This window comes from Chlorocebus sabaeus, chromosome 20 (assembly GCF_047675955.1).
Source record: "Chlorocebus sabaeus isolate Y175 chromosome 20, mChlSab1.0.hap1, whole genome shotgun sequence".
Lineage (NCBI taxonomy): Eukaryota > Metazoa > Chordata > Mammalia > Primates > Cercopithecidae > Chlorocebus > Chlorocebus sabaeus.
In genome coordinates, this window is record NC_132923.1 from 111,068,636 (window position 1) to 111,081,322 (window position 12,687).

The 12,687-nt window shown below is 54.1% G+C and overlaps 1 protein-coding gene across 1 annotated transcript; it reads left to right on the forward strand.

The window, feature by feature from the left end:
* The first annotated feature begins 3,291 nt into the window (after window positions 1-3,291).
* Window positions 3,292-11,900, forward strand: SLC30A2 (solute carrier family 30 member 2). Its single transcript, XM_007979941.3, has 8 exons — window positions 3,292-4,220; window positions 4,720-4,940; window positions 5,485-5,631; window positions 6,377-6,530; window positions 7,223-7,382; window positions 8,120-8,225; window positions 9,985-10,119; window positions 10,589-11,900. The coding sequence occupies exons 1-8, from the start codon at window positions 4,171-4,173 to the stop codon at window positions 10,732-10,734; spliced, it is 1,119 nt and encodes a 372-aa protein (XP_007978132.1). The 5' UTR covers window positions 3,292-4,170; the 3' UTR covers window positions 10,735-11,900.
* Window positions 11,901-12,687: the final 787 nt, after the last annotated feature.

Genomic DNA, 12,687 nt, shown 5'->3' on the forward strand with positions numbered 1-12,687 from the left:
AGGCCAACAGAGGGAAGGAAAATGGAAGCGAGGCAGGCAAGGAGCGAAGCAAGTACAAGGCATTGCGTGACTGAGCTGGCCACAGCTTCACCAAAGACTGGGCTGGCTGCTTAGTCATGTGAGATGTTTCCAGCAGGCCATAAAGAACAGAACATGATTCAAAGTCCTTCATCTGAGAGAAGAAAAGAAAGAAATGTGTCTGCTGGCTCCTTCCTGTCTCCTGCCTCCCATACTGTTCATTCCACCTTGACTTCAGGTGGCGCAGCTGCAGGGGGAGCAAGGTCACCTGCCACACTCTGTGGTACTTCAGTTGAGTCTGGAAGTGGTGGGAGGTGCCAGGGCCTCCATGGTCCAGTTGGGTTGGACAAGGGTGGGGGAGCTGCTGCTGTCTCCACCTCAGTGAACACAATGGGGGCCAGGCTGGTGCCCAGACTCGTGCCAGGAAAGGCCAAGTCAGTCACCAGCAGTAGAGGATGAATTCATGACCATGGCCCAGTAGCATCCAGGATCTCCATGAGCAAGAAGTCGAGGGCCTGGAGGGAGGCAAGGCTGAGCAAATCCGAGGCAGCACATTCACTGGGGCTGATATACCAGGAACTTATAACTCTGAGGAGCATTGCAGAGCCTGTTCCCCCTTTTAGACATTCAGATCACAGTAGCAAGTTAGGGGGTCTGAGTTGTCCCACCGTAAAGAAAGCAAATTAACTTTAGACAAGGAATATCAAGTTCATGGTGCTTGGAATGCTGCCTGACCCTAAGTCTCTCATTTTGTGTGTGTGGACTGAATTTCCCGAACTAGAGTTATGTGGAACTTGCTTTAGGACAGTGCTCAAAAACCCTCACAACCTCTGCCCATTTTCACTTCTGGGAGTTTTTCTAAGACTAATTTGGTTCCTAACTTTAAATTTCAAGGAATCAGATTTTGCTCTCATTTCCAGTCCTTTCTCAAGTTCTGAAGCGTTTTGTTTTAGTTTTCAAAACACGGCATAATACACACATACACCCTTACAAGTGCACCAAACTAGTTGTGGAGTTTAATAACCTATTGTAAAACAAAACCCTGTGTTACTACCACTCAGGTAAAAAAAAAAAAAAAAGAACATTGCCAGCCCTCAGAAGCCCTCCATGTGCCCCTCTACCACATCACAGCCCCTCTTTCTGATTGGGGTAGCAGAAAGAGGAGCGGTCAAATTTTTTTTTTTTTTTTTTTGGACAATCACATACTTGTTTTTCTTTATGGTTTGGTCTCCTAAAGTATCCTCCCATAGAAAACTGAAGGGATTTGAGTCCAGAAGGAGAAATTTGAGGCTAGAAAGACAGAAGCTTACATCACCCTGAAATCACAATAATCAGTGTTATAATGTGTGAACATTCTGCGACTTCTCCAGGCTACGGACCATGTAAGCAACAAGCATTTCAGTCCCATATCTTGTCACTTATGGAAAAGAAGAGAGAGCAGTTGAGACTTTGGGTAATCAGTTAAAGATTAAATTCCAGGAAGCTACCTGTTAATTGCAACTAAGGGGATCTTTCCTTTGCCATAGAAAGGGCTCTTCCTGTACTTGCAAACTAGAACACTTAAGATGGTATGAAGGGTTCTTGATCAACATGCTTCCTTTAAAATCATGCTGCAAGACAGGAAAGCTGGCTTCAAGGGGGTTCTTCCAATGAATCTTGAATACAGTTCCATGGGCTGCTACATCAGAATCGCCAGGAAAGGTTTATTTTTCTCCAATTCTGAAACTTTTTTCTTTCTTTCTTTCTTTTTTTTTTTTTAGACAGAGTTTCACTCTCAGTTGCCCAGGCTGGAGTGCAACGGCATGATCTCAGCTCACTGCAACCTCTGCCTTCCGGGTTCAAGTGATTCTTCTGCCCCAGACTTCTGAGTAGCTGGGAGTACAAGTGCCTGCCACCATGCCCAGCTAATTTTTTTATTTTTAGTAGAGACGAGGTTTTGCCATGTTGACCAGGCTGGTCTCGAACTCTTGACCTCAGGTGATCCGCCCGCCTCAGCCTCCCAAAGTGCTGGGATGATAGGCATGAGCCACTGCACCCAGCCAACATTTTTTAAATACTGAAAAGTAGAGGGAATAGTTATAGTGTACCCCCATTTACTCATCACTCAGTTTCAACAGCTGGTGACATATTTGTTTCTTCTCTACCAGTACCCGTACTCTCCCCGCTGGGATTATTTTAAGGCAAATCCCAGAGACATTTTATCCCTAAATACTTTAGATAAAGGTTTTCCTTTTAAAAAATCATAACCTCAGGACCAGCCTGGCCAACATGGTGAAACCCTGTCTGTACTAAAAATACAAAAATTAGCTGGGCATGGTGGTGGGTACCTGTAATCCCAGCTACTCAGGAAGCTGAGGCAGGAGAATCACTCGAACCAGGGAAGCAGAGATTGCAGTGAGCTGAGATTGCAGTCGCGCTTGGGCCACAGAAACGAACTCTGTCTCAAAACAAAACAAAACAAAAATCATAAACACTATACATAAAAATGAACAATAATGCCATAATAGCACCAAATGAGAATTTTAAAAATACAGATTCCCAGGCCCTGCCCCAGACCTACTGAATCTTGGAAATATTGAGGCTCCACACCCAGAGATTCTGGTTCGGTTGGTCTGATGCAGGGACCTGTAACCTGCATTGTAACACCTTCTCCAGGTAATGCTGAGCCTGCAGATGCTCAGAGTAAACCTGAAGAAAACCAGGGTGTCTGAGGCTTTCCAGAAGAAAACCAGAGTCCAGAGAAGGCAGAGAGGCACTCAGTGCAGACCCAAGCAGAACAGGTGCACCTCCCTCCTGGCACCCTATCTCCTACAAGAGGAGAGACTGAAAGAGCGCCTTCCTGTCCCCAGTGGTGTGGGCAAGAGGCTTGCGCCTCTGACTCTTGTCTCTGTGAAAGACCATACCCACCAAGCCTATGGTCCTGGCGACAAGGGTGCCGGGGATGACGAACAGACAGGAAGGTCTCCAGCAGCTTCTTTCTACACAGAGGGCACCTGTCAGAGGCCAGTGTGGGGGCCACAGGCTCCCCAATCCCCAAGAACCGCCAGGGAAGGAGGCTGCTTCAAGTGGGTAGGGCACCAAGCTGGCCAGGAAGGACAGGGCTTCTCCCAGCGGTACCAACACGGTGGCACCTTCTGCCTGCATCTCCCAGGCTTGCTTGTCGGGCTTCCTGGGGCTCCCAGGAGCCGCTGCGGGGAAGGGGTGGCAGCAGTGGCGGTGGTCGGCTCTGCCCCGATGGTGACTGCCGATGACACTCTTCTCTGTGCGGGTGGAGACAAAGTCGGCCACTCCAGATTCTCCTGCGCGCAGGAGAGGAGGAGCTGGCGCTGCTTCAGTGGCGAGGATGGGTTCATCAGTCCCAGCCGGTCCCAGGGAGAGACACTGCCCCAGCCTGAGGGCCGCACAGCCCACCCCAGGACCCTCCTAGCAGGAGGGCGGGAATGCAAGCCGACCTCGGAGAGGGGGGGGAGTCTCCAGCCTGAGAGGGAACATGATCAAGCCCAGGACAGCCGCCAGTCAGAGGGGGCAGGCGCGGCCCCAGTAGCCTCTGGAGACCCTCTTCCGAAGCAAGGAGCCACATTCCTGCCGTCGGGACCACCAAAGCGGATTTCTACAAACCAAAGACTAGAACTTTTTGGTGGGGACGCGGCCCACCCAGCGCGGGAGAGGGGGCGCAACTGTCACCCCGTCCTCACTCAGCAACACCGGGCGCCGCGCCGGGCTAAGGCTGGTAGGCTTCTCGCGGCCGGCAGGTGAGCTCCGCAGGCCCCACGGGCGCAGGCACAGGTGCGCGGGGCCACAGCCGGGCGCCCTTTGCAGCCAGCCACCGCCCCCTCTTCCCCGCGGGCTTTTGCACACGACGCGCCGAGAGCCGCTTCACACGGGTTGGCGAGGGCCGGATAAAGCCGGCGGCCGCGGGGCACAGCGGCGGACCCGAGACACTGGAGCGCTTGGCGCGCGGAGCCAGAGCCGGAGCTGCAACAGCAGCGGGAGCTGGGGGACCTCAGGGGCCGCAGGAGCCGGGCCGGAGTGAGCGCAGCTCGCGGGGCCCTCCAGACAGGTGCGTGAGAGCCACCTGGAGTCCCGCGAGCAACTTCCAGAGCGCACTCGGCGGGGCGGCCGCGCGGCTGCCGGGACCCGGCGCGGGCCTGCATGGACGCCACGGAGAAGCAGCACCTGTTGGACGCCAGGCCCGCAGTCCGGTAAGGCGAGAGCCTGGGGAGAGGCGGGAATTTGGGCGGCAGCCGACGCACCTCCGCGTTTGCCATCCTAGCAGTGGTTGGTTTTGGCGGCGGCTTGAGCTGGTACCACGCAGGAGCAGGGGAGTGAGGTGAGGGAAAGAAGATAATGAGCTGTGGCCCAAGGACCGTCTCTCCGTCGGTCCTCGCACAGATCTTGACCCCTGCCGGCGGGGGGCCTGGGGTCGGGGGAGTGGTGGTTCCCGCCTGAGTCCTGCCCTGCCCAGTACTTTGCCCCAGGCAGCCCCGCCCTAGGGAGGCCCTGTGTCCCAAGTGCGCTGAAGGGGGCCTGCTCTTCTCCCAGAGCCGGCGCTCTGTTCCTTCCCCGCGCTCCACTGGACACTGGGAGAGTCCTTAGCTATTTTTCCCAGTGGACACAAGGCCTCACAGAGAAATGGGACTAGAGTCGGCCCTCCTTACCCCATCTCAGAGCTGAGCGTTCCCTCTCTTTCTCTCTGGTCAGGTCATACATGGGATCTCTGTGGCAGGACGGGGCTAGCTGGATCCCTCTGCCCCGACCTGGCCTGGACTTGCAGGCCATTGAGCTGGCTGCCCAGAGCAACCATTACTGCCATGCTCAGAAGGGTCCCGACAGTCACTGTGACCCCAAGAAGGGGCAGGCCCGGCGCCAGCTCTATGTAGCCTCTGCCATCTGCCTGTTTTTCATGATCGGAGAAGTCGTTGGTAAGCACTTTTGGGCTAATTAAATGAAGTTAGCACATGGATAGACTATTCCCAGCAATACTGACACTAAAAGCCCCACTTACCGAACACACACTGCGCTAAGCCTTTATATACACATTATCTGATTCAGGTCTAACAACAACCTGTGTTATCACATAGGTGACGTTATTCTCCTTGTTTTACAGATGATGAAACTGAGGCATGTTCAGGTTAAGTAACTTGCCAAAGATCACGCACAACTAGTAGCTAAGGGAAAGCCTGAATTCCTAGAAGGAAAGAGCATTTACTGAGTATCTACCATGCTTTCCAGTCCCTATTTGAACTTGATGTGCACATTCACCCTCTAAGTAGATATTGGTGGCCCATTTCATAGAGAGTGGAAGTTGAGGCTCAGAGAGAGTAGGTCACTTGTCATGGTGTACAGCTCATGGGTGGAGAGATCTTGAGGCCAGAATGTCTTCTTCCAGAGCCTGTGGTCTCCCTGCTGCACACAGTCTTGGGAGCCAGCTCTCTGGGGAGCTGATAAAGACCCTGTACCCTGCAGGTGGGTACCTGGCACACAGCTTGGCTGTCATGACCGATGCAGCGCACCTGCTCACTGACTTTGCCAGCATGCTCATCAGCCTCTTCTCCCTCTGGATGTCCTCCCGGCCAGCCACCAAGACCATGAACTTCGGCTGGCAGAGAGCTGGTGAGGGTCGCGGCTCGGCTGGAGATGGGGTTGAGAAAGAGGGTGGGTTAGAACAAGGGTTCTTAGGTGGCTGTAGTGGGTGGATCCCCCATTCCTCCCCTGAGTGAGGTCAGGAGGGTGATCTGAATGGGGCAAGAGGATGTCAACCATGGCCTCTGTCCTCTGGGAAATCGTAGTCTGATGGGGAAGCCCTGGTCCCAGTCATCCAGGAGCTCTCAGTCTGCGGGGAAGCAAAGTTCACCTTCCTAAGAAGTGCAGTAGCCAAGCTTCAAGAACAAATGACAATGGCATTAACACTGCACATAACTCTGTGGATCAGCTCTGGGGGAAGGGGAAGGCTGGCAAAGGCTGCTGGAAGGTATAGGATTTAACCTCTCTTCCGTTCACCCCGGGCTGCATCGTCACCTTCCTCTTTGTGGGAGATGGCCCAGCCTCTCTTCCCCAGAAGCCTCGGTTTACTAGCTGAACAAAAGGCATACATTTTAATAAGTCAGCTTCTTTACATGTACAACAAAAAAGTGGACCCAGATAATGACTTATTAGTTCCTTCTAGCTCTGACATTCCCACATATATGAGGGGTGGGGTAAGGGGCAGCCATGCTGGCCATAGCTTCAGCAGAGCCCAGTGGGACCCAGGCCCTGACTTTGTGTGGGGGGTGGGTGGGGAGGATCCTGAAGGAAGGGGGAAGCCTCCTTAGCCTCAGGCCCATGCCAAGGTGGGTGTTGGGGTTGGGTTCTTCCTCAGAGATCTTGGGAGCGCTGGTCTCTGTACTGTCCATCTGGGTCGTGACTGGGGTACTGGTGTACCTGGCTGTGGAGCGGCTGATCTCTGGGGACTATGAGATCGAAGGGGGGACCATGCTGATCACGTCGGGCTGTGCTGTGGCTGTGAACGTCATGTGAGTGGGGCCCTGGTTCCCCTCGTCTCCCCTCCTCCTCTCGCCTCTCACACCCACACCTATGTCTGCTTTGCAGAAAGAGACCATGCCACTTTCCAGCATCAGCCACAGGGACAGAACTTCCCTAATGGTCTGAGCTCTAGCACCTGGAACACCTGGGTCCTACCTTAGGCCTGGGCCAGGAACACTGAGAACTGTAAATCTGAGTCTTCATCCACTCTACCCACTCCCTAATACATGTCAGGGACTAACCTTGGTGGCTTCATACCTCAAATGGGGCAGGAAGAGGCCAGTTGTTGCAGGAGTAGCTGTCCCTAGGGGCAGAACCCACGTCTGAAATTGGTCTCAGAGACAATGGGTGTCTCTTTCGGGCTGTTTCTCTCCTTTGTTCAGAAGCCTCAGTTTCCCCATCCGTGACATGATGGAGTGAACTTACAGTGACCTTCATAATGCCCTCCTGGTCTGAGATTTGGCTTCGTGGCATTGTTGTGCCCAGACTCAGCCTGGTTTGGCACTGAGCCCTATCTCCCATGGCTCTCTGAACCAAGGCCACGTGGGTTGGACTTCTCACATGGCCAAAGAGATCACAAGGTTTGGGGGCTTGAGATTTTTGCCCTATGAATTGGCTAGTCCTAATAGGTGACTTCCATCTGCGACCTCAGTGAGCCCTTGGCTTTGTCTCCGCTTCATAGAATGGGGTTGACGCTTCACCAGTCTGGCCATGGACATAGCCATGGCACCACCAACCAGCAGGAGGAGAACCCCAGTGTCCGAGCTGCCTTCATCCATGTGATCGGGGACTTTCTGCAGAGCATGGGCGTCCTAGTGGCAGCCTATATTTTATACTTCAAGGTCAGAGCTGGGACACAAAGTGGTGGGGGTGTCAGGGGAGTGTAGACCACCTGAATATCCTCTCTACAGGGGGTCCTTTTCAGGACTCCCTCCCAGTTCTGGGGAAAAGGGTGGGGAAAGGAAAGGAACATTTATCCAATACTTACCAAGTGTCAGCACTTCTGATCTTCACAAGAACCTGAAGGGCGAGGTGGTAGTGTTTTCTGTAGCTCAGAAAGGTTCAGTGACTTGCACAGTGTCACACAGCTGGTAAGGTGTAGAGGCAGATTCAAACCTACGACTGTGTGTTGTCAAACCCTGGGCAATGCCTATCACATAGAGGCAGGGAGCTGTAGTGGAAAGAGGCAGGCATTTGCTCTGAAGCTTGGCTCTCCTCCTTGCTAGCCATGTCTTGTTGGGTGAGGTGCTGGCTCTAATGGAGCCTCAGTTTCCCCATCTGTCAAATGGGGATGGATGGCAGATCAGATGGTATCTAAGATGCCTTTTTGCTCTGTCCATGTCTCAGCTTCTTGAGAAGGAGGGGTGGGAAGGGACTGCCTTATCCTGAACTGTGGTCTGTCCTGTCTGCTCTTGCAGATGTGAAATAAAGAGCAGAAAATTGGGAGGCAGGGCCAGGGTGAGGCTCATGCCCACCCAGCAGAGAGAGCCCCTCTCTCCAACAGTGCTGGGTGGGAGGGGAGAAGGGAAGCTGAGGTGTTAGATGGTTAACCGAGGTCTGTCTTCCTCTCTTCCTGCAGCCGGAATACAAGTATGTAGACCCCATCTGCACCTTCTTCTTCTCCATCCTGGTCCTGGGGACAACCTTGACCATCCTGAGAGATGTGATCCTCGTGTTGATGGAAGGTAACCTGGGCTTTGTGGCTCCCTTTTTGCTCTTGGCTTTCAAGCTCTAGATCAGCTCAGATAAGGTATGTGTGTGTCTGCGGCATCCCAGCACATGGCAGGGAGCCGGGATCTGGAGCCCCGGCATCGGCTGGAAAACCTCCCGGGGCCCCCAGGCTGATCTTCACGTAGAGCCTGGGCTTTTAGGTGTGGCAGTTCCCGGAACCGCACCCCAGCCCCAGTCTTCCCTTCCCCCTACCCCCAGGGGTGCCTCCTCTGCCTAGTCGGGTGGCTTCTGGGGGACATCTGTAGCATCTGGAGCTCTCCAGCTCTCCCCTATACATTTCCCAGGCTCTGGCTGCCTTCTCTCAGGGAGAGGGAGTGAGGATTATGCTTCCCATTGCACAGAGGGGCAGACTGAGGCTCAGAGAAGGACGGTCAGCGTTGGACAAAGTTACTTAATCCATTGCAGCTCAGGCCTTTCCTACATCTCAGGGACCAAACAATGCCATACCCTGGGGGGGACATGGCTGTATTTTGTGGGGTTGGAGAACAGTCAGTGGTGGAGAATGATCTGGTCTGCCCTGAATTACCTTTTTTTTTGAAACAGGATCTTGCTCTGTCATCCAAGCTAGAGTGCAGCGGCGTCACCATGGCTCACTGCAGCCTCGACCTCCCGGCTCAAGTAATCCTCCTGCCTCAGCCTCCCAAGTAGCTGGGACCACAGGCGCATGCCACCATGTCTGGCTAACTTTTCAATGTTTTGTAGAGATGGGGGTCTCACCATGTTTCCCCGGCTGGTCTCAAACTTTTGGGCTCAAGCAATCGTCTCACTTTGGTCTCCCAAAGTGCTGGGGTTACAGATGTGAGCCACCACACCTGGCCCTGCACCTTGGCTTCCTTATGCTCTAGGCCTGGGGTCTTGGGCCAGGGTCACAGGCCTCCGCGTGGTCAGGGTCAGTCTGGAATGGAGTAGGATGCTGGCCTGGGCTTAGCAGTATTTAGCTGCGGGTCAGAGCTTTTTCTCCAAGAATATGCTAACCCAGATAAAAGCGATCATGATGAAGATGATGATTGTGCCCTGGGTGGGTCCAAGGATTCTCAGGATCTGTTCTTTCCTTCTTTCCATTCAAAAATATATTCATTGGCCAGGTGCGATGGCTCACACCTGTAATCCCAGCACTTTGGGAGGCCGAGGCAGGCAGATTACCTGAGGTCAGGAGTTCGAGACAAGACTGGTTAACACAGTGAAACCCTGTCTCTACTAAAAATACAAAAATTAGCCAGGCGTGGCAGCATGCGCCTGTAGTCCCAGCTACTCAGGAGGCTGAGGCAGGAGAATTGCTTGAACCTGGGAGAGGGAGGTTGCAGTGAGGCGAGATCGAGACACAGCACTCCAACCTGAGTGACACAGCAAGACTCTGTCTAAAAACAAACCAAAAAATATATTTATTGAGCACCTACTATGGAGTAGGTGCTGTTTTAGGCACCAAGGATACTGTGGTAAACAAAGGAGACTGTCCTGCCCTCATGGAGTGTCCATTTTAGAGGGAGAGACTGACAATAAGTAGATTCATACATAATTTCAGTGTTAAGAGTGGAGAGGAAATATAACAAAGTGATAGGGCGGAGAGCTTGGGAAGTGAAAGCAGCCTCAGACCTGCAGGCCAAGGAGGTCTTCTTTGAGGGGATGACGCCTGAGGACCAGGAGCTAGCCCCGCACCAATGGGCAGGCGTGGGAGGGGCAGTTTCCTTTAGCCCCTGTGCTTGCCATCCTCAGGGACCCCCAAGGGCGTGGACTTCACAGCTGTGCGGGATCTGCTGCTGTCGGTGGAGGGGGTGGAAGCCCTGCACAGCCTGCATATCTGGGCACTGACCGTGGCCCAGCCTGTTCTGTCTGTCCACATTGCCATTGGTGAGTGCTCGGGACACTCAGGGTGGGGTGGGAGACAGGCAGCCAAAGGCCTGGTGCCATCTCCACAGGGTCCAGGTGATCCAGATGCTCACAGTGCCCATGCATCAAGCCCAGCCTCATGCTGAGTACGTGATATGCATTATTCCATCTGATCATCACAATCTCATTTATCCATGAAGAAACTGAGGCTGGCATTGGGTGGTAAAGTTACTGGCCCAGGCTTTTACAGCTAGTATATGGCAGTAGGTGGCAGATTCCTGGCCTTAAGGCCAGTGCTTTACCAGCTCTTTCAGGCATGAGCCAGGTCTGGTCTGGGAGGCTACCTGGCAGAGGAGTAGAATCTGGGGGCTTCTCCATGTTCATGGTCCCCCATCCTGTTCTGCTGGGGATGGGGATAAGATTCAGGCTCCTGATGGTTCCAAAGGGCCAGAATAAATGATTTCCCCAGCTGTGTCCTCTCGGTCCCCAGCTCAGAATACAGACGCCCAGGCTGTGCTGAAGACAGCCAGCAGCCGCCTCCAAGGGAAGTTCCACTTCCACACCGTGACCATCCAGATCGAGGACTACTCGGAGGACATGAAGGACTGTCAGGCATGCCAGGGCCCCTTGGACTGACTGCCCAGCCAGGCACCAACTGGGGCATGGACAGGAACTGCAGGTGGCTGGACTGAGTGTTCCCCAGGCCCAGCCAGGACTTTGCCTGCCCCAGCTGTGTTATAAACCGGGTCCCCCTCCTGACCTCTGCTCCATGTTCAGTGCAGAGCCTTGTCCTACTCCAGGAATGGAGCTCTTCCCGGCCTCCCCATTTGACTACAGCCAGCGCCAGGGTGGGGACGCAGCGGGTATAAAGCTAGTGTGACCCTGCTCTTCCAGCTCCTGGGCCAGCTCTGGAAGGGCTGTATTTGGGCCTAATCCTAAGCAAATGTCGTTCTACCACTCGCAGGGGCAAAGGTGGTGAGCCATGGGACGTCCAAAGGGAGGCTGGCCCCAGCGCACCCGTACTGCCTGCCTCATCCCCCATTCTCAGCCTGGCTGGCCTTTGCCTTTATGAATCTGAGCCCCTCCCTCTGCCTATAGCAATAGGCACAGGGATGAGGACCCTCACACTCTCATTTGAGCCTCCCTGAGGCAGGGAGCCAGGAGGCACCTGAGGCCTGTCTGTGCCTCAGTCACTTCAGCTGTGAGCCAAATGTTCCCTTTCCTGGAGGGGAGAGGCCTCTTACTAGGTAAGGGACAGGTTTCCTCTTTCTTATTCCCTCAGCTGTGCCAACACAAAACACAACCTTGGCACAGGTGGTGGGTGGAGGGTAGAGAGATTTCAGTTTGGGTTCTGCGCTAACAGCCTCCAAGCCCCTTGGCACTTTTGTTGCCCTGAGAGTGTCCCAGGGGATTCAGAGTCTCCAGCAAGATATGGCTGGGCCAGCTCTGCTGCCTACCTGGCCTGACCCAGTCGGAGCCTGGCATGGTGGAGGGAGAGGGAGAGAAGCGGGGCTGCGCTGGCCCAGAGGCCAGCTAGGAGGGAGACCGTGGCTTCCTGGGGCTTGTGTGTGAAGATTCCTGACTTAGGGGTGGCTTGTGTTTACAAGATGCAAGAGGGGAGATCTGTCCCCGACTCATGGAGACAACATGCCCAGTTATCAGAGTCCTGTGTCACAAGGTCTGTCTCTGCCATTGTAAGCAAGTGCCTTGGGCGAGTTGGCCTCTGCCCCAGTCTCATCTGTAGACCGACAGGGTTGATGCCTCCCTCACGGGGTTGAGAACAAGAGCCAGTTGGCCAAGTACCTGTGGTTGTTGAAGTCTGGTTACTTTTATCATCCTTGAGACAGGGAACTCTGCGGCCTGAGGCTGCCTCACTGAGGAGCTAGGTGGGCTTCCGGGCCTCCTCGGGGGCAGTGCTGAGTTTGTCTTGACTGTTCTGGCCCAAGGTGGGAGGAGGTGGGTTTGGTCACTTGCCTCCCACTTTGAATCTCTATCTTTCTATCTGTGAAATGACCTCTTTGTGCCTTCCCAGCACTGTCATCCTGATTGCCTGTGTTCTAGGTAGGTGGGTCCTTCAGCCCCTCCAGGTCTGTGAAGTCTGTGGAAAGCACTGGCCTGGAGTGGGGTGGGGGGTTGTCGGCGGGTGCTCCATTCCACTACAATCTCAGGGGAGTCAACCTCCCCTACCCCACTCCTACCCCCTACCCAAGCCATGGCAGGCCCCAGGAACTTGATCGTGGGCTTTGCTGTGTACCAAGTCCTTACACCCCTCTCAAGAGACAGTCATTGGCTGGGCACGGTGGCTCACGCCTGCAATCCCAGCACCTTGGGAGGCCAAGGCAGGTGGATGACTTGAGGCCAGGAGTTTGAGACCAACCTGGCCAACATGACGATACCTCATTTCTACTAAAAATACAAAAACTAGCCAGGCATGGTGGTTTTGCCTGTAATCCCAGCTACTTAGGAGGCTGAGGCAGGAGAATCGCTTGAACCGGGGAGGCAGAGGCAGAGGTTGCAGTGAGCTGAGATCACACCACTGTACTCCAGCCTGGGCAACAGAGCGAGACTCCAGCTTAAAAAAAAAAAAAA